The sequence below is a fragment of the Choloepus didactylus genome, chromosome 8 (assembly GCF_015220235.1).
Source record: "Choloepus didactylus isolate mChoDid1 chromosome 8, mChoDid1.pri, whole genome shotgun sequence".
NCBI classification, from domain to species: Eukaryota; Metazoa; Chordata; class Mammalia; order Pilosa; family Megalonychidae; genus Choloepus; species Choloepus didactylus.
In genome coordinates this window covers 141,592,203-141,613,425 of record NC_051314.1, presented here as the reverse complement: position 1 = coordinate 141,613,425, position 21,223 = coordinate 141,592,203, and the positions used below count along the sequence as shown (strand labels likewise).

General features: G+C 37.5%; 2 protein-coding genes across 4 annotated transcripts in view; one reads left to right on the top strand and one right to left on the bottom strand.

The window, feature by feature from the left end:
• UPF2 (UPF2 regulator of nonsense mediated mRNA decay) overlaps window positions 1-18,370 on the top strand; it is a 144,975-nt gene extending 126,605 nt beyond the window's left edge. For 2 of the 3 annotated variants that reach the window (XM_037845227.1, XM_037845225.1), the window contains 3 exons: window positions 10,374-10,515; window positions 11,806-11,926; window positions 17,083-18,370. In XM_037845227.1, coding sequence (XP_037701155.1) covers window positions 10,374-10,515; window positions 11,806-11,926; window positions 17,083-17,092 — 273 coding nt within the window. In that variant the 3' untranslated portion in view covers window positions 17,093-18,370. Of the gene's footprint in view, window positions 1-10,373; window positions 10,516-11,805; window positions 11,931-17,082 lie in introns of those variants that run through there. The other variant, XM_037845226.1, reaches the window with a different exon arrangement.
• Window positions 5,339-6,303, bottom strand: LOC119541365 (DNA-directed RNA polymerase III subunit RPC7-like). The gene has a single exon (XM_037845228.1). The coding sequence runs from the start codon at window positions 6,262-6,264 to the stop codon at window positions 5,602-5,604; it is 663 nt and encodes a 220-aa protein (XP_037701156.1). The 5' UTR covers window positions 6,265-6,303; the 3' UTR covers window positions 5,339-5,601.
• Window positions 18,371-21,223: the final 2,853 nt, after the last annotated feature.

Below are 21,223 nucleotides of genomic sequence, written 5' to 3'. Positions count from 1 at the left end.
ATGGTGTTTTTTTTTTAGCAGCCAGAAAACTAAAACACTGGGTCATACTAATAAATGATAAGCCTGAGTTATGAATCCAATCTGTCTGACTCCAAAAACCTGCATTCTTAATTTCTTTGCAGTACTACATAGCAAGAATATACCTCATGAAAGAACTGATTGTAATGTGAAAATGAAATTTTGGTGAAGTTCAGAGAATTCATAATTGCGGAAGAAGGAAAGATTGGCCATTATCAGACTAAATACACTAGAATTTAGGAGATGTTCTTTTTTAAAGCCTGTGTTCAGAGCCATAAGAACAAGGAAGGGTAATCCCACTGTTTGTGGAAGGATTATGAAAAAAAACAACTATTCACTTTCCCTTTTATCAAAAAGAAAGATTTCAACTTGAAGACTAAACGTTGAGTAAAATTGAATATATCAAAAGAAGATGGGTATAAGAAATAATTTTTCTACTTTAAATGAGTCCCAGTGTTCAGGCATAAACAAATTATATCATCAATGGCTGAAAGAATTTATATATTTGATTGTAGAGCAGTTATCATTAGTTTTAGAAAAGTCTTATAGAATAAACGGAAGCCAAAAGATTCATTGGGGGCAAATATTTGGTTTTTCAAAAGTGACAAAAATATCTTCTGAAAACTATATAACCCAATAAACTTGATGTCTGCTTGTAGCATAATTCTAGATTGAGTTTTAAAGCACAGTTTTAGTCATAAGGGAAATGAAAATTAAAACCAAAATGAAATGCCACTATATTCTCATTAGAATGGCTAAAATTAAAAAGACTGACCTTACCAAGTGGTGACAAAGATTTTAGGGAACTGAAATACTCATACACTGCTGATGAGAATGTAACTGGTGCAACCACTTTTGAAAATAAGTTTGACAGTTTCTGTAAAAGTAACAGACACACAAGGTATTTCTAGCTGTTCCACTCATAGCATTTTTGTGATGCATTACATTGATTTTCAAATGTGGAACCAACCATGTATACCAGGAATAAATCCCACTGTGTTGTAACATATAATTATTTTTCTACGTTGTCAGATTTGATTTTGGTGAGGATTTTTGCATCTGTGTTCATGAACAAAATTGTTCTGTAATTTTCCTTTCTTGTAATGTTTTTGTCTGGTTTTGTTATTAGGGTAATGCTGGCCTCATAAAATGAGTTAGGAAGTGTTCCCTCTTTTTCTGTTTTCTGGAAGATTGTAGAGAATTGGTATTATTTCTTTTAAAATTTTGGTAGGTTTTACCAATGAAATCTGGCCCTGGTGCTTTCTGCTTTGGATAGTTATTAATTGTTGATTTAATTTCTTTAATAGATATAGACCTGTTCAGATGATCTATTTCTCTTTGTGTGAGTTTTTATGGACTGTGTATTTCAAGGAATTGGTCCATTTCTCTAAGTTAACAAATTTGTGGGTGTAGAATTGTTCATAATATTCTTTTATTATCCTTTTAAAGTCCACGGCATTAGTTGTGTGGCCCCTCTCATTTCTGATATTCATAATTTGTGTCTTCTCTCTTTTTTCTTAGCCTGGCTAGTGATTTATCAATTTTATTGATCTTTTCAAAGAATCAGATTTTGGTTTCATTGCATTTGCTCTGTTAGTTTCTTGCTTTCAATTTCATTGATTTCAACTTTGATTTTTATTATTTCCTTTCTTCTGCTTACTTTGGATTTCATTTGTTTTTCTTTTTTGAGTTTCTTAAGGTGAGAGCCTAGATATTTATTTGAGGTCTTTCTTCTTTTCTAATACACATATTCAGTTCTATAAATTTCCCTCTAAGCACTGCTTTTGTGGCATCCCACAAGTTTTTGATGTTTTGTTTTCATTTTCATGTAGTTCAAAATATTCTTAAATTTCTCTTGAGACGACTTCTTTGACCCATGTGTTATTTAGAAGTATATTGTTTAATCTGAAAATATTTTGGGATCTTCCCTCTGACTTTCTGTTATTTGTTTCTAGTTCAATTCCATTGCAGTCTGAGAGCACATTCCGAATGATTTCTGTTATTTTGTATGTGTTAAGGTGTATTTTATGGCCCACGATGTAGTCTGTCTTGGTGAATGTTTCATGTGAGCTTGAGAAGATGCATATTTTCTGTTGTTGTTAGTTGAAGTATTCTATAAATGTCAATTAGATCCAGTTTATTGATGGTGCTGTTCAGTTCAGTTATATCCTTACTGATTTTCTGCTGCTGCATCTGTCCGTTATTGACAGAGGGGGTGGAAGACTCCAACTATAATTGTGTATTTGTGTATTTCTCCTTTCAATTATATCAGTTTTTGTGTTGCGTATTTTGATGCTATTGTTGAGGTGTATACACATTAAGGATTGTTATTTCTTCTTAGGAAGTTGTCCCTTTCATCATTATGCAGTGTTCCTCTATCCCTTGTAATTTTCCTTTTTCTGAAATCTGTTTGTCTGAAATTCATATAGCTATTCCAGCTTTCTTTTGATTAGTGTTAGCATGGTACATCTTTCTCCATCCATTTACTTTTAATATATCTGTGTCTTTATATTTACAGTGGGTTTCTTGTAGATATCATATATTTTTGTGTCTTGCTTTTTTTATCCACTCTGATAGTCTCTCTCTTTTAGTTGATATATTTAGACAATTCACATTGGAAGCCATTATTGATGTAGTTGGATTGATATCTACCTTATTTGTAACTGTTTTCTGTTGGTTGCCCTTGTCCTTCCTTCCTTCCATCTTCTACTCTTTCTGCCTTCCCTGGTTTTAATTGAACATTTTATATGATTCCATTTTTTTTCTTCTTTTAGCATATCAATTATACTTCTTTTAAAAAAAATTTTTAGTAGTTTTCCTAGAGTTTGCAGTATGCATTTACAGTTCATCTAAATTCACTTTCATATCACACTATATCATTTCACAGTTTGTGCAAATTTCTTATAATAGCATATTCCCAAATTCTACCTCCTGGTCCTTATAATTTTAGTCATTCATTTCGATTATCCATAAGCTGTTATCATGCAATACCTTGTTGCTTTTATTTTTTTGTTAGATCAGTTAAGAATCAGAAAACTAAAAGATTTTATTTTACCTTCATTTATTCCTTCTCCAACTTTCTTTCTTTTTATACATCTGAGTTTCTGACATGCATATCATTTTCCTTTTGTCTGAAGAACTTCTTTCAACATCTCTTTGAAGGCAGGTTCACTGGTGACATATTCCCTCAGGTTGTTTTTTTTTTTTTTAAGTTTTGTAAGAATTTAATTTGTAAACAAATACAGAAAAATAAGCATTATAGCAACAAAAAGTTTTGCTTGTTATGTAGCAATTTTAAAGACACTAAGGCTCTGAGCATAAAGTTTACATTACTATGGAACTGAGATTTTGTCTCTGGAGATTTAAGCCACAAATATTAAGATTCCTGCTGGTAAAGCACCGGCAAATACTTCCTGCCTGTTCTCGCTATTAGCCTACTTTACAATTGTAAAAAGATTTTCCAAAGTGGGGAATACAATGCATGCAAGAGAAATGGAGCCCTCCCTGAGTAAATTCTTCCTATCAGCAGGGCAAAAATGGTGGAGACAAATTGAAAGCCAGGAAAAGAAATACCTTTGCCTTTGGTGGCCTGGTTTCATACAGACTTATAATAAAGCAAGTAAATAGAACAGTAGAGACAATATTTCTAGGAATTAAATGGTATTTGGCTAAGATACTAAAAAAGAGGAAGAATAAAACACCTATGTTAATTACCAATCCTAAAGGGCAATTTTATTTGCCCATCACTACTGAAAACTTTGCGAAGCTTCCACTCTTAAGTGCAGTAGGTTGCTGCTGTAAAGTACACTTGTTTTATTAATGTCTTCCATTTAGAATCTTTTAAATTTTTGATAAGCTTCATTACAGGAGAAATGATTCACATATAATCAACACAGCACTAACCTAGTAATGGTCCTCAAGCAAGCCCATCTTGAATTATTTGAGGAAGTACTGCCATTGAAAGTGATCTTCCTAAGAAAATTGTGTTACAAAATGGCATGAGACAATTTTCTCCAATTCTCCCCATCAAAATATAAGATGAAAAATCAGATTATAGCATATTTTGTGAGGAAAATTTTGTTCTGTTTCTCAAAACTTACGTTTTCAGTTATCTTCCAAACTAGAGTGTTTTAGCATGTGAAGACCAAATTTAAAGTAAGAAGTAATTTTTATAAGAGAATGTATGCATATGGTAAGTTTTGGTTGGTGTGTAAGGAATTTTTATAGGAAATTATTTACAAATGGAGAAACCAAGGCACAGAAAACATAACGAAGCTCAGTTTCAAGGTTGACTCTAACAGTACAGGTAGAAATACAATCTAGGTCTCTGATTCTCAGGTTACAGGGTAATGGCTGTGGTATTTTCCCAAAACAGAAAAATAAATTTTATTTCTTTTGGTAGATAATATTAATAAATAATTTTTGAAAACTATAACATGGATTTTGTTGAAAATCTTTGGCATTTGTGACAGTTTTTGGAGGCTGAGGTCTTTAGGTATTTTCTCCCCCAAATATAAAAAGGCAAGGGGGCTAGCTTTTAAACAAAAAAGATTAATCTTAATTTCAAAATGACCTGAGTTTCATTCTGCCTTACTCTATAAATTAATTGTACAGCTTATGAGTCCTGTGAAACACAACAGAGGCCACTCTACCTCACACATTTCAAACATAAGCGTTTTAGAGACATTTATATGACTAGAACTTACTCCACAGTTTTGTAAAATAAAGAAAATGTCTCAGTCTGATTTTTCATAATTCCAAATATTCAAAGATGCCATATTTATTACAGAGGGTTGATTAATCCATATACCATATGGTATGAAGTTAGCCCCAAATTCAAGAGTTTATCATATTCATACCACGTGACAGTTATTTTCTACTGGCTGAAATGTGAGCTGTGAAATTTCTATAGCTCAGATTAGCATTTTTCCCTGTATGTTTACTCTCAATCACAAAACTTCCAGTCTCAAAACTTTGCATTTGTAAGCAATCAGGTAGGTTTGTGTAGTCATAATATACTACTATATATCTTCTTCAAGCTCATTACCTACTATTATCCTGGCATCAACTAGCTAAGAGAATACTACTAGAGAACATACCATGAAAAATTAAAAAAACAAAAACAAAAACAAAAAACTCTTCAAGTTTCTTTGTTTTTAAAGTGCTCCATGTGCGGTACTGTCAAATTTTAGACTCTAGAAATTCATTATGATGACCAGTCATAGTTTTACGAAAGATTAGCAGTTAATAAGAATAATTTGTTCAAGTATTAATGCATAGATTAAGAGATCCAAAGGCTCTTTAGGCACATTCTAACCCAAATAATACTTTTAAATGTCCACTTGAATACATAACAGGGATGGCATGACAGAAGTGTTTGGAGGGAATGTCAAAGTGTCAGATTAATTTGTATGCTAACCAGTATATAAACTCAAAGCAGTTCTGGAAGTTTTGGTAACAAGTATTTGTCCAATAAAACCAGAACAAAAATAGAATACTCATTCCTTAGAAATAAAATGGAACACAAGTCTGTCCAAATGTTCAGAAGCCGTATCATAAAAATATTTCTTAGAAATTTCATGGCTAATAGGTGGCTTCATCCACGTTGTCATCACTCTCTGCACCAGAATCATCTCCATCTTCAAAGTATGAATTAATGTAGTCATTTTCCTCTTCTTGCTCTTCTTCATCATACTCCTGTTGTTCTGCAGCATCGTCATCATCATCGCCTTCTTTACTTTTCTCCTTGCTTCCTTCTTTCTCTTCATTTTCCTCATCTGATTTTTCGCTGTCACCTCTTTTTTCCAATTCCTCAATTTTTTTCAACACATCTGCAGTATTAGTGAGTGAAGTAACTTTGCCTGTATCTTTTGCCTTTTTGGATTTTGGGTCTTTTTTGCATTTTTTCCGTGGCATCATCTCTCTTGGGAGTCTTCTCCAATCTGGTACCCATTCTTCTTTGTATACCTTCATGTATCTTTTACTATACCTTTCAATATCTTGTTTTTCTTCAGGTGTTTCCATAAAAAAAGGCATTCTTTTCATTGTTTCTCTCAGCTCCTGTTTCAAAGCCAGCATATAATCTTCACCTTCTCCTGTTTTCAGTGGCACTGTTTTATAATCTGTATCAGGAAATAGTGGGGGTGGTTTCAATACGACATCAGGTAACTTCTCACCTCTGGTAAATCCAACTGCCTCTATGTTAAAGGTGTAAGCAGCACGCCCTCTTCCTTTATTCCCAGCCATCAGAACTGGTTACACCAGAAAAGTGGCATATTCTGCTCATTTAAATCTCCAGGCTCTGGCGAATCTGTGCAGTCCAGGTGCCGGCTGGCAAGGAAAGAGTGCGGACAGAGGGAGCCGGCGCTCGCGGCCGCGGGTTTTACCTCAAGAGAAAATCTCCCTCAGGTTTTTGTTTGAGAAAGTGTCTATCTCTCCTTCACTTTTTGTTTGTTTGTTTGTTTTTGTTTTTGAGGAAAGCATTTTAGGGAAGTTTTTATTTTGTTTTCAATTTTATGGTCAAGGCATCTTGAATATATCCATAGGTTAGGGTGATATATACTGGAAAGGAGAGATTGAAGATGCAAGAAAACAAGCAAAATTGATAGACCAAAGTTCTGAAGGAAGCAGGAGGATAAGAGATCAAGCACATGCGGAAGGGTTAACCTGGGAGAGGAGGTTAATACTTCTTATGGGAGAAGCAGAGGAGATGTTGGGTGAAAAGACAGAAAAAAAATGGTTAGGTGGCAGTAGAAAATTCAAGGGCATATGTGACAGTAAACTATTTCTCAGGGAACTGTGAGGGGAAAATATATGCTCAAAGTCATGATGGCAGAAGTAGAAAATGTTTGCAGTAGATTCTATAGGGAATGAGATGGAGAGTCAACAATATGTGCAAGAGTTACTGAGCAGTAGAGAAAAGAATGTTAAGGCTGGATTATCAATCAGTTTATCTGCAAGTGACAGAAACCACTTTATCTATTTTGAGCAGGAAGAGATTTAATATTGGTAGATGCTTACATATCTTTGGAAAGGCTGAAGTATCAGACTGGATTCTAGGCTGGACTTCTGGGAATGAATCCCAGAACCACAGTACAGAATTAGTTTGCCCGGAAAGCTGCTAGCTTTGCCGTAATCATAATGGAGGGGAGTAAGGATGGCATCAGTGAAACTGTGACTTCAGGAATATACCATCTTAGCAGCACACAGCTGTTAGATCCACAAAAGTACTGCTCCTTAGATTGTCATCAACACAGAATAAACGATCCACGCTTCTGCTTCTCAGTCATACTCAGTGCCTGAGCTGTGAGAAAGTCTGAGAAATATAATTTTAAGCTTCACAAATTGTGCATTATAGAGAGGCACACTAGAAGGAGGTTTGAGGAGATGTTGAGTGCCAGTCCATGGGCATAAGTGGATGTAAAGTGGACTCTTATCTTCTTTAAAAATACAGGAGCAAAAGATCAAGGGTCGCTATAGAAATGGCTGTTGGTGAAGTCCTGGCTAAGTAAGTATGCAGGCATGAAAGCAAGGAAAGTTGGATGAAATATGGGAATAGAAATATGCCACATGAACATAATGTTGATAATGCCACTTAGGCCTTGCCCTATAGGTGAAGCCAGAGTAAGGTGCAGTGGGCACATGGCCTCATAAACTGTATGATGTTAGTGTTTTGAGGAGAGTTCTCAATGCTTTCAAACATAGCATGCTTGTCATGATGCCAGGGCAAATTGATGTCTAGTATGCATATCCAGAAAAAACAGTTAAGGCACGAAAATATAGTATCTACCAGAATATATGTTAGTTAAATCATATCTGGCTATCTGTATAAGTCTCCTTCACGTTTGAAGGATAATTTTACTGGATATGGAATTGAAGTTGATGTTTTTTTTCTTTCAACACTTTAAATATTTCATGCCACTCTCCTGCTTGCATGGTTTCTGAAGAGAGGTCCAGTGTAATTCTTATCCTTGCTTCACTATGGGTGAGGTATTTTTCCCTCTCTGGCTTCTTTCCATATTTTCTCTTTGTTTTTGATTTTGTCCAATTTGAATATGAGGTGCCTAGGTGGAGATTTTTTGGAAAATACTCAGATATTATATTACTTTAAATATTTCTTCTGTTTCTTTCTCCTTTTCTTCTCACTCTGGTATTCCCATTACACAATATGTTATACCTTTTCTAACTGTGCCACAGTTCTAGGGTGATCTGTTCCTTTTTCTTTTCTTCATTCATTCAGTTTATTATATGTCAAGTGTAAGTAAAGTTGTTAAAAACAAAAAGATGGCTTTTAGAGGCCGAAAGAATAGAGTACAAGTTACAGGGGGAGGAGGGAGCAGTTAGGAGTTAATGCAGAATGAGTATAGGGTTTCTATTCGTGGTGAAGGGCACTGCAGCATTGTTAACGCAGTTAATCCCACTGAAGGGCATGCTTGGGAGGAGTCGATATGGGAAGATTTATATTTATATGTTTACGCAATTAAGAAAAAGAAAAAAAGAAAAAGAAACTAAAGAGATAATGCAAATGCAATGTGTGATAGAGGATGGGATCCAAGAAGGGAGGAGAAAAGGTTCAAGGACATTATTGGAACATAAGAAAAAATTGGAATATAGACTGTAAGTTTTATATCAATGCTAAATTTCTTAAACTTGACAACTTAAGATAATTAAATAAGTGAATATCCTTGTTTGTAGGAAATGTGCATGGAAGTGTTGTGTGTTCAAGAAGTATGTGTGCAACCTGCACTTCTCCAATATTCAGAAGATACATAGATAGATAGCGGGGGGTGGGGAGAGGAAGAAAGATATGGCAAAGGTGGCAAAATGTTAAAAATGGTGGATCTGGGTATCTGGAGAGGTGAGGGTTTGTTGGAGTTCTCTTTATGCAGTTCTGTATTATTTTTGCAACTGTCCTGTAAGTTTGTGATTATTTCAAAGTAAAAAGAATTTTTTTTTTTTTTTAAATAGACAGTGATAATTATAAGGAATGTCAGTGCTGATCACTAAAAGGAAGTGACGTCAAACTGCATTCTTTGGGGTAAAGGGGCTGAGGTTTACTAGATTTGTAGCCAAGTGGAATACCTTTAAATACATTTTTTATTTTGTTATTCATGAGATATTTAATTACCTGCTGTGATAATGTGAAATGCAGTTAATTGGGTTTAATAGCTTCACACCCACACTTAATATTTTTCACCTTAATGTATCAAGTATAATGTGTTTAGTGTTCTGGGTATGATGATTTAAGAGCAAAACAAACTAACTGAAGGGCATCATAAAAGATGAAGACATCTGGGTTAATACAAAGTATTAGATTGTCAAATCAAACTCACATGAATAGTGACCTAATGCAGTATTAAGCTTTTAATACTTTCAAGGATACTTCAAGCTATCAGAAAGCACTGACCTAACAGAGAGAAGTCTGGGATCCTGAGCACCCCAAGTCCTTCCTTTCCACATAAGACATGTTTCTGGTCCAAAGTAATAGATGAGATGTGCACATTATCACATAGCAGGAAGAATTTGTCGTGAAACATCTCCATTTTTCCCTTAGTTAACTAGCTCACTCAGCATTTTCCAGGAAGCCTTGTCCCATATCCATAGATCCTAGGTTTATTTACCATGGGCAGTTAAACCAAGGACATCGTGCTAAAAACAAAAGCATTCCCAAGATAAAGACTGTCTTCCCCTAAGAAAGAAAAGGATCTTCCCCACATCGCCGTTATCTTCAGAAATATGAAGGGGTATGAAGGGTTATTAATACTGAAGATGGACTAGGTTTACTCTGTATAGATGAGGAGGGCAGAACCAGTTCCAGATGATAGAAATGAAAAGGATGGATATTTCAGTTTGCTATGTAAAAGCTTTTCTGGCAATTAGTTCCCCATAAAGATACGGTCTTACAGGATATAAAAATACCGTCCCCTATTGCTAGATGTGTGCTTCTAAAGAGGGTACAGTAAAGAGAACATCTGCTTTTTATGGCAGTTGAACTTGAGACCTTTCAGTTCTCATTCAATCCTAATGGGTTTTGTCTCTTTTGTAGTAATTCTTTTTTAAAATTTTATTGAAATACAGTCACATACTAACACCATCATCCAAAGTGTAAAACAGTTGTTCACAGTATCATCATATAGTTGTGCATTCATCACCACGTAGTAATTCTTCTTACCTGTTCTTACCATTTGTAATATGGAAGATGATGTTGACTTTATTGATTTCTTCTAAAGGAAAAAGCATGATTTTTTTCTGAATATTTAATTCTACCTGCTATTGTGTCGGAAATTTTTTTTTCTTTTCTCAGTTTTCTCAAGCTATTTGTGATTCTTTTGTTATTTTATTTTATTTTTTTTCAGTTTAAGATCCTTAATGTACCCATGTCCTCCCAACTTGCTGCAAATCATTGGAACCAGCAACAGGCAGAACAAGAAGAAAGAATGAGAATGAAAAAGCTCACACTAGATATCAATGAGCGGCAAGAGCAAGAAGATTATCAAGGTATAAAATCAGTTTGAGGACAGAAGTAGAAAATAGTGTGATGTGTTTTGTATTTTTAAAATATAGAGGACCAACTTGTTATTCTCCCTCACCTTTTCATGTTCATGTTCTCTACAGATTTAGTCTCAGAAGTTGTTTTATTTGTCCCTTTCTGTCAGCATTTTCCTGTCACTTGTTCGTAAAATACCAGTGATACAGTTTTGATCGTATTTTGCTAATTCCATAATTCAGTTAAATTCTGTACTGTAAGTTCTCTACAGATTTAGTCTCAGAAGTTGTTTTATTTGTCCCTTTCTGTCAGCATTTTCCTGTCACTTGTTTGTAAAATACCAGTGATACAATTTTGATCATGTTTTGCTAATTCCATAATTTAGTTAAATTCTGTACTGTTAGCTATGTTGGCAAGTGAGTTAATCAGTTTTTAACTGCCTCTTGTTGCCAGCTGACTGTGAGCAAATCAGTTCAACAAATATTTATTACTTCCTTTGTCTATTTGGGAAACTGGTCTCGACCCCATGCTCCTTCAGATTTGAGGGTATAAGCAAATGAGGATTCTAGTTTTATGCAAACATACCCAGCACTCTTGGGCTAATTGGAGCCATAAACATAGACTGTGGGAGCTCTTAAGTCTGCCTTTTGGCATCCTTGTGGCAGCCAGATGGTAGTGTTGTAAACATCATTCATTGTCTCTATAGCATTGCACTGAGCAAACTGCTCTTTGTGCAAGAGAGTGTTTTGTAAATAAATGTTTGGGGTTTCCTCTCTTTTAATTCCACTTCTACAATCTTCTCTCCCAATTGATGCACAACGTTCTTAGTAATAATAACTGACACTCACAAAATACTTACTGTGGGCCTCCCAAAGCAAGTAATCCTCACATCAACTCTCTGCTATGAGTGCTATTACTACTCCATTTTACCTTCAGGGAAATTAAACCCAGGGTCCCATAGCAAGTAAGTGGCAGAGCTGGGATTTGAACCAGTATTGTCTGGCTGCAAACACTGCTTTTAGCTGTTGTACTATACTGCCTCTTACATTGTTTTACTGCCTCATAAGACACTTATGTAGTGGCCAAATTGACAACAAGGTGAATATTGGATATTAAAATATCTTATCTCTTGGCATGCCCTTTCAGTCTTTCCTAATCATTTTACCCTGAATTACAGTTATTTTTCTCTCATCGGCTACCAACAGAACTAATAAAGTTGATCTCCTCAGGATTTTATTTGCTTCGTGGGGGAATGCATTTACAAGCGTTAACGTCATTTTCTTTTTTGCTCCTAACTACAGAAATGTTGCAGTCTCTTGCACAGCGCCCGGCTCCAGCAAACACCAATCGTGAGCGACGGCCTCGTTACCAACATCCAAAGGGAGCACCTAATGCAGATCTAATCTTTAAGACTGGTGGGAGGTAAGACAGTCTTCCTTGTTACTTCCTTAGCTCTTTGTTTTCATGGTGCCCAGGTGAGTAAGTTAGAGAATTCTGTATCATACTTAACGGTAAAGGCCTAATCATTAGCAAAATAGAAAAGTCTTTGAATTGTGGCTATTTGAGAAGGAAAAAGATTGTTTTATACAATAGCTATAACTGCTTTTTAAAAAGACATTGGATTCAGCCATACAGATCTTGGCTCTCACTCTCTTTGAGTGGACTTCTTTGGGTTTTTAATTTTCTCTTTTGCATTTACAGAAAGGACTAGCTATAGATTAGTTTGAGAGAAAATTGCAGGTTTTGCATTAGGATTTTTCAGGTCAGTCATAACTAATCTTAAAGTTTATAAAAACTTAAATAGCCTGTTTTCTAGACTTTCAAGCATGTAGGTAGTGTTTGCTTTGAGATGTTTTGTTTCTTTTTTTTTTTTTACACTCAGAAATTTTCTGATGGGATCCATGCCAGTTCTACTTATGATTACTGGAGTTGTTTAATGTGAAATAGTTAAAACTCTAAGTAATTTCACATTTAAGATTTTCCCTAATAAGGCTTTATTCATCTTTTTTTTAAGGTATAAAATTGTTTATAGTTTTTCTGGGACCCGAGCTAGAGTCCCATACTGTCAACTGAATTAATTTCCTGTCTTGTGGTAGTATTAGAATGAAAATTGGTATTGGCTTCTGCTGCTCTTACTGATCTCACTCACACTATTAGTGTAGTCTGAGGATACACAGCGGCCCCAGGATCCTGCTGTGTTGGTGGGAGGGAATGGAGGAGAGATGAAAGGGAGTATGCCAGGATGCAGCAGAGCTTGTTCATTATTGAGGAGACTAGCCCTGGGGGAAATGGAGATGTTGGAGCCTATGATTTTTGCTCACTGAATATATTTGTGTATTTCTGATAGCATTTTTCTTTGAACTATATGCTGTCAGCTAATGCTAATCAAATTGCAATTTAGCAAATTGGTTTGTCATGACAGTTTGGGAATCTGTTCTTTAACATCTGTTGAATGTAATTTTTTTTACTCCGAGAGAGATGATGTACAAACCCATCTAATTAAGCATAATAAGATATTAAGTTATTTTTAATTATCCAGACTTCATTAAAGTCCTTGAATAAAGGCTGTTTTCTTTTTGCCAAATGTAGAAATTAGGTTAACAGGCATTGAAATATATTTCTTGCTTTTACATTTTCTTAAGAGTTGTTTTAAATATATATCAGAGTGTTCTTGCCTTGTCATCAGAAACTAAAACTGTTAAAATGTTTTTATCTTGATGTTTTCCATCAACTTCTCCTGTCTGTGTTGCAGCCTACATCTCAGAACAGCATGTTTTTATCAATACCTAATCCCTTTTCAATTTAGATATTCCAAGTATAGCATCTTTCCCTAATTTTTAAATGTTTGGGTGTCAGAAATTTACAGTCTTTAAGTTTGGGGTTTGATGACATGATTGATATCTGCAGCAGGATTTGCTTCCCCCAGCATCCATTCATCTAGTATCTGCCATGGGCTCAGCCTGTGTCAGGGAAAATTGAAAAATAGTAGAAGACAGAGTCTTTACCCTCAAGCTTAGAGTCCAGTGGGAAAACCAAGTACAGGTACTTGAAAGAACTATCTCTTTCCTAGTCACCTAATTATTCATAAAAACTTTGATTTAAGTCTGTTTAAGTACTTTAATAGATATAAGTCAATTAAGTGCCAGGCATTTCTTAGACAGGGAACAAAGATAAATATGGGGAAACAGATGTGTAGAATTCTGTATGCAGTAGTAGATGTGTATGTATGCAAGCACAGTGGTAGGCCTTTCTTAGTTTGCTCCCAGTTATTCATTCATTTTCAAAAGTCTTTAACTCTCTGTTTTCCCTCCCTTGCCCCCCAGTCAAAACCTGGAAGAAATGGCAACACTTGCTCTTTCCTCTCACAACCGCTACTCACTATTTGGTTCACTGGGGTCTAAGTTCTACCCTCCATTTCACCAAATCTGTCTTTTCCAGGTTCACCAACTGCCTTCTTACTGCTCACTTGAGTAATCTCTTCTGAGGCTTTGTCTCAGCAGCATTTAGTGTTTCTTTATTCTTGGAAGACTCTCTCCCTTGGTTTCTGTGACTCTGTGTTTTCTGGTTTCTCTCCTTCTTCTCTGACAACCGTCCTCCTTCATATGCGCTCCCTTCCATCTGCGAGTGGTGGTATCCCAGGGCAGCCCAAGGCCCTCTCTTCACCACATGCTGTCTGTAGGAGGTGGCACCTCTTGCCTGGCTCTTTACTGTCCACTCTCCAGCCCAGACTTCGCATTTTAGTTTCTGACTCTCCATCCAGCTTCCAAACGACCATCAAATGCTCACACATATGCATCAAGCTCATAAAGCTGAAACCCTCCCTCCTAAGCCAGTTTCTCCTCCTCTGTTCTCCAGCACAGTGAATGGAAGCGCTGTTCACATGTTGCCCAGACTAGAAAAGGAGGGATCAGGTTTGACCCCTCCCTCTCCCTCAGTTTCTGCACCTAATTAATTAACATATCCTCTGCATTCTACTGCTAACGGTCCCTCCCAATGTCCATTTTATTCCACGCCCACTGCCAAGATCCTACATCCATCTCCCGTCCTCTCATTGGGATTACTGCCAGCAGCCACCTGGTGGACTGTCTAGACCCAATCCCAAACCTTTCCAGTTCACTCTCTCCCTACACCCACAGTGATCTTTCTAAAATGCAAGCCTCAGCTCTCAGCTGAGAATGGAAGCTCTTGAGCTTAAACCTTTCCTCTGCTCCTTATGACTTTTAGGATGAAACATAAACTTCTTGCCATGGGTGACAAGGCCCTGCCTCATACAGGCCGTCCTAGCTTATTGGCTTCATCTTTCACTTCATTCTTTCCCCGGCCCCCAACCCAGCTGGCCTTTTGGTTCTTCTTTGCTGCTCTCTCTTTTGGGAACACCTCCTGTGTTCTTCCTGGATAACTTCAGCTCATCCTCCAGATCTCACCTCAGTATTCCAAAGTGTGACGTAGGTCAAGGATTGTTCACTGCCCTGACTCACTATTTTTCCACAGCCCTGGTCCTATTTAATCACCTGTTTGCTTATCTCCATTCCTCACGAGATGAAAGGCTCTGGGAGGGCAGGGACTCCTAGCTTATTTTCTGTCCTGTGCTCAGGAAATATTAGTTGGATGGACAAAGGAACTTTTTAGTTTCTGTTGAGTCATTTAGTACACTTTACTCCCTAAGATCTGATGCTCCCATTCTGTTCCCTGGCTCTTCTCTCTTGTTCTCCTCATTTGGGGAGGGTCCCAACTCTTGAGCTATTCTCTCTTCCTGTTTAAAAATCTCTTCTTAAAATCATAACTTGAAAAAAAAATCCCAACTTGTCTGTCGTTCTTAGATTGGCACTCTGTCGAGTATCATGAGTGCTGTTTTCAAAGCCAGTGCTCCTAAACGGAGGCAGGGATGAGCACTGTAGAAGAACAGGCAGCCTGTGAACATGGGCCTTTGAGCCTTCAGGGTACCAAGTGTTCTTTTCCATTTTTTAAACTTAAGTTTTAAGTGAATAAATGCAGTCATTTGAAAGAGCGTAACCAACGGGGTGGAGTCTCCTGGCAGCTCTTTATCTTCTCTTTTTAGTTCTGGGCAAGGCCAGACTTAGTATAAATATGTGTATCTAAAATAGTGGGTTCATCTGATAGCTTAAGAAAAACGTGCTAGAGCCGTGAATTCCTTACTAAAGGAGGGGCAGTTCTTTGAGTTAAGCCTGAGAAACTTTTCTGTTTGATTCTCAACTTGGCTGCTGCTTTTTTTGTTTTTTTTTAATGCCAGTAATTAATCATAGTGATGTTTTATGGCAAATAAAGGGAAATTTATTTAGAAACTGGTGATTAAAGCAGATTAAAGTTTTTTCACCTGTGGATTTTGATGGGCTCCCAGACTGTAATTATAATTTTAATATGTATTTTTTATATTAATTTATATATTAATTTTATATTTTCTAACCAGGGACTCTTGAAGTAGGAGTATAAATTAAAATTTCAGCCCTTCTCACTGGTCAGTGATAAACTAATAAATTATAAGTATTTGCTTATAATGAGTTAGAATGGCAGTAGAACAATAAATAGTACTATTATCTAGGTATTCTGTAATGCAAACATTACCATTTTGCTAGCATTGAAAAAATTGTGAAATCTAGTGTCTTTCACAAATGTTAGTACTAATATGGTGTGTTCTAAATTCATATGTTTTAATCCAGGGTTCTCAAACTTTCAAATACATCTGAGACTTACTGAAATGGCTGATTCTGATTTGTTAACAAGCTCCCAGGTGATGCCAGAGTTACTGGTCGCAGGGGGCTATACTATCAGACTTTTTTAAAATCCAGCTTAAGGAGAAGCCTCATCTCTCTCTTAACATACTTCTCATATAAGGTTGAATAAGTGATAGTTTTGTTATAAAATGGAGTCCCTCCTAGAATAGCATTTAACCCAAAGTGTAGGTTATCCATAGTTTTGAACTCTTAGATTTTTAAATCTCTCAGAATGATTGTTCACCTGTAATCTAGTCAAGTGACACCCTTGACTATAACCAGTGATGCAAGTATATGTTACTTATCAAAGACTGTGAGCACTTTTTCCTCTAACATTCCAACATTTATTTAAAGTCTTCTAATTTAGACTGTTGCTTTTTCTTGATTTTACAAGAGACTCTATTATGTTCTCTTTCTTTCTCAGGGAATGCTGGGGTTACTAACCTTTTTTTTCCCATTCAATTCAGTTCTGTTAGAGCTGTGGATGCATTTACTGAGTATATACTTTTCCATATTTGCATTTTATTCTTTGAAAGTTTATTGTTGAGGTAACCTGTCCTTTGAGAAACAAGCTGTGAGTTCTTAGCACCTCAGAAATTAGTTTCAGGGAAGATCCAGGGGCCAGGCAGCATGCTCCCTTCCATTCACTGCCAGAATGGCTCTTTTGGGCACCCCTCTGCTACTGTTTTATCTTAGTCCAGTAGAGAGCATGTATGCTCTGAAAAAAAGCAGTCGTGTTTGGAGAAGTCATTAAGCAGTGGCTAGTTGTGTTTGAGAGACATTTTCTTGCCGGAGGTTTATCCTGCAGCAGTCAGCTCTTTAATGTTGCCCTGTTTGTGCCTCCAGGAGACGTTGATCCAGCAGCACGTGTCATTTCATTAGGTCCTGTATCTGATGTTGTGGATAGTGGAGTCCTCCAGCAATTGAATGAGAGCAGCGGACACATCTCAGCATGTCGGTCTAGAGAGTTGCGAATCTAAATCTGGGAGAGGCTGGGGCCATGAGGCAGAACCACCAGCCTCTGCCAACACCGGAACAAGCCGACGCTTCCAGATATGGCGTAAAAGGCCTTTTGTAATGGGAACCACGTGAGGGTTAATCTTCTCTTGGGAATGGCAGTCAAGAAACGAGGTGGTTGACTTGACTACTGAGCAGTTACACCAAGAAGAGCTGTCAATGAGATGATTGAGCCGGAGAAGAAAAGGTTGAGATGGTAATGGTATGGGGGAAATGAACTTGCGTTTTAAACCTGATTTGAGTTACAGTGTCTCTGAATTGAACATCCCATGTTGGAAGAAGATACATTTGGGGGCTCCAAGACTACAGTAGAAAAGTATAGAGCAAGCAGTAAAATCTTCTAGTAAAAACTTACATGCAGGACAACAAAATGATGAAAGATATCCAAATGCCAGATAATCCACCAGGAGGGTTTTTGTTTAGGAATTTATTTCAAGAGGGACAAGGGATGAGGGAGCAAAAATCAGTTTTATCCATCACAGTCAGTAATATAAAATTACCTGTGAGGGTTAAAGGAAAATGTGAAGCCTATTGGTATACAAAGAACGTTAATTCAGATGGCTTAGAGAGGTCTGATACCAGCCCAAGCACAGGGATATAGTTGAGCCCATTGTAAGTATCATTGAAAACAACAACGTGCTGGTGGTCAGCACGCCACAGAAAACGAACAAAGGGCAACAAGCAGTGGATCCGAATAGTTTGTTGACCTTCATGGGTTTACAGCCTCTGTCTCTAAACAAAGTATGGAAACAAGTAGAGCTTTTATTTTGCTTTTGTTTTGTTTGGTTTGGTTTGGTTTTCCCCACTTAATAGAAGTGAGGGTTCTTAGTCTGTCTCTGACAACCTGTTGATTTTTTAGGACACTTGTCTTTTGTTTGCTTTCCCCCAGGCGTAGTGAATTTAGTTCAAGTGCCCATCTGTATGCTACAACTGGATTACATCTTTTTTTCTAGCTATTTTGCATTTTTTCTTTTACCATGTTTCAGTTTCTGCATGTAGAATTAAATAAGAAACAAAACTTGTAAAGTTGTAACATTTCACATGGAAATGCTGCCCGATCTTCACCAGCTTCAGAAATCTGACCTTTGCCGATGCTGCAATAAAGTGTTGTAATTTAGATTTGGCGTGGTTCTGTTTTATTTGGTTTGGGTTTTGAAAACCTATTGAGAGGGCGAATCATTATCTGCCAAGGTCAACTTTGTGCTTTATAAAATATTCTTGGACAATTTCTTTAACATTTCACTGTTAGCATTACTTTCACTTTGGCATTCCATATTTGCATTATTTCCTTGGGTGCCTGAGTTCGTTTATCTTTTGGCCTAGCATGGTTTAGCTTGAGGCAGAGTTGGTGATTTTACCCGAGTATGTAGTGTACTTTCAAATATTTATTGATGACCTGTATGCTGTTACCTACTATTCTAGTGTTTGGGAGAATGGTTCACAAGTTTTATCATTTGTGTATTATTTCTAGGTTTTGAATTGTTGGAGGAAGCCAGGGATTCACCCTTTCTACTAAATTCACCCTTTCTACTACCTGTCACGCGTAAGGCGGAGTAGATCTGAAGATCTGCCGTGCCGTGGTAGGTCACCTTCATTCACCTTTCATCTTTCATCTGGAAAGAACAAGGCCACTAGTTATGATGTTTCAGGGTCTGTAAAGTGGACCAAATCTGATTCTTTACAACATTGTTACTTTACCCAATAAGATTGCTATAACAAAGATGGATTGCTGGTAAACAGAGAGTAGCAATATGTAAAGAAGTTCTATGTTAACCACCAAAAAGCTTTTTTATATTTAAAGAAATAAATAAGAAAGGGGTAAAGCTATCTGAATTTTAGAAAATACTGTGATTTTCCTAACATTGCCAGTGTTTGGGGCCTCCTTTTTTTCCCTGTGTGATTTACTGAAGGTTAACAGATGTTAACAGGCTTAGCTGTTAGACTTCTCTTCCTTTGATCCTTTGATTTCTTTTTTGGGGCATGACCTAAAAAGGGCCTCTGGGCAGCCCACGGGGTTCTCAGAGTCGGTCCTTGCACTGTCCTCACGAGAGCCTCAGTCTCTCCTGTATTCTTTATGTGTAGCCGTACAGCCTGTCAGTGCCCAATAGTTAAAGGAGCCAGACTGGGCAGTACAGACACATAGCGAGGGCCCACGACCAGGAGAGAGGAAATGCATGGGGCAAACGCAAGAGAAGCCCAGAGGCCCGTGGGTATTAGCCCCTGGAGCATAGGGAGTTAGTATTGGGTGGTGAGTGGGGGGCAGTCATTTTACAGATAGGTGGAGGGACTTAATTTCAGGTAGCAAAACCAGTAATGGTCATACTGAATTTTTGTAAAAAAAAAAAAAAAGGCAGAAATAATTTCATGATAGGAAGGAAATAGGCCCAGAGTGTTGAAACTATCAGCAAAGGCAGGATTCAGCCCCAGATTTCCTAATAACTCCAAACAGATCTCCAGAATATTCGTAATGAGAGACCTGATGTATTATTTAAAATGATGCGCAATCTCTCCCTACAAAAAGCAGAGATGAAGCGTATCTTGGTTCCCTTCTAAAGTGGTTCTAAACTTTTTGTATGTACAGGGGTAAAAGAATGCCAGGGTGTCATTTAGTAAAGTTAACCAATTTGAATCCTCTTCTGTGCAAAGCGGATAATTATAAGGATGCCAAAGCATGAAACCATGCTCAGGAATGTCAGTGGGCTTTAGAGACAACTAAATGCCGCCCACACTCTCATCTGCTTCCCCTGCCCCTCAGCTTTACTTTCTGCTGTAACCGTGGCTGTCTGCAGCTCTAGAGCTTGAGATCTTGGGGCTGCAGGAGCTGACTTGATGGACTGTGCAGCCAAGTCTAAAATCCCAGCAACTGCTGACCCAACTCAGTCTGGGGGCCTCTCTGGGGACCAGTGGCCTATGGTTGAGGGCTGGGTCATATGAAAACACAGCAGCTCTGGGAGCTGCATGAACCAAATGAGCACTCTCTTAAGATTTTAAATGTGAGGCTTTCCACGTGACTTAAGTTTATGTCTGAAGTTCTGTATTTTAAAGAACTCCACCCTCTTGTCAGTAAAACATTCCTTTTACTTTCTAGAATTGGCATCACGATTTAGGTATCCTGTCTTCCAATCTAGCACTCTCTTCCCTCACCTTGTTTTGAATAAAAATAAAATAGAGGTAAAATCAACAGCTTAGAAAGACAGCATGCCATAAGTAAAATCATGTTTTGGGTATTCTTACTTCAGTATGATTTTTTTTTTAACCTGCAGAAGTCCAACTTCAAGCCAAAGGACTTCTGTCCTCTGTTAGTAGACATGCCATATACACTGCGGTATTTCTGTAGGAGTCTTTGAACACTGTTGAATTATCTCTCAACTGTTTCCTTGCAAGCTGTTTTGACTTAGTAATTACTGGTAAAAGCATATTAATTTCTGTTGACTGTGTGCATGTCTGACTGTTTTACCCTTTCTTAGGCTTCCTATGTGAAACTGAAAATTTTGCTTGCTAGGTGGTCTAGGGGTTTGTATGTTGGATTCAGAGATTTAAGCATTTATATGAATACTGAGACCAAGAGAAGAGAGTCACTTGACAAGTACAGTATTTATTGACCCCATTCTGTGGGCACAGGTTTAGGCACTGGGGATACAGTGGGGAGAGCAAAAAAATCCCTGCCCTCGTGGAGCCAGCATTCTGGTAGGGGAAACAGACAGGAATTGTGAACAGTCGAGTGAAATTCAGTGGTGGCCACTGGGAAGTGCCCAGCACCATGCCTGTGTAACAAGGGCTCTAAATGGAGCTCTGCTGTCATCACACCTGAGCAAGCGCCGCGCCCTCTGCCAGGAGTGTCCTCCTTTACCACCTGCCTAAGCTACTTGCCTTTCCAGATTTAGTTTGTGTCACCTCGCTCTCCCCATCCCCCAGTTTGATTTCGGTGCTTCTCCCCTGGGAGCCTTAGCAAAGACGCCTCTGCCTGCCT

Bases quoted from the DNA above. Each gene is read 5' to 3' on its own strand.
- LOC119541365 (XM_037845228.1), bottom strand. From the start codon at position 6,264: ATGGCTGGGAATAAAGGAAGAGGGCGTGCTGCTTACACCTTTAACATA.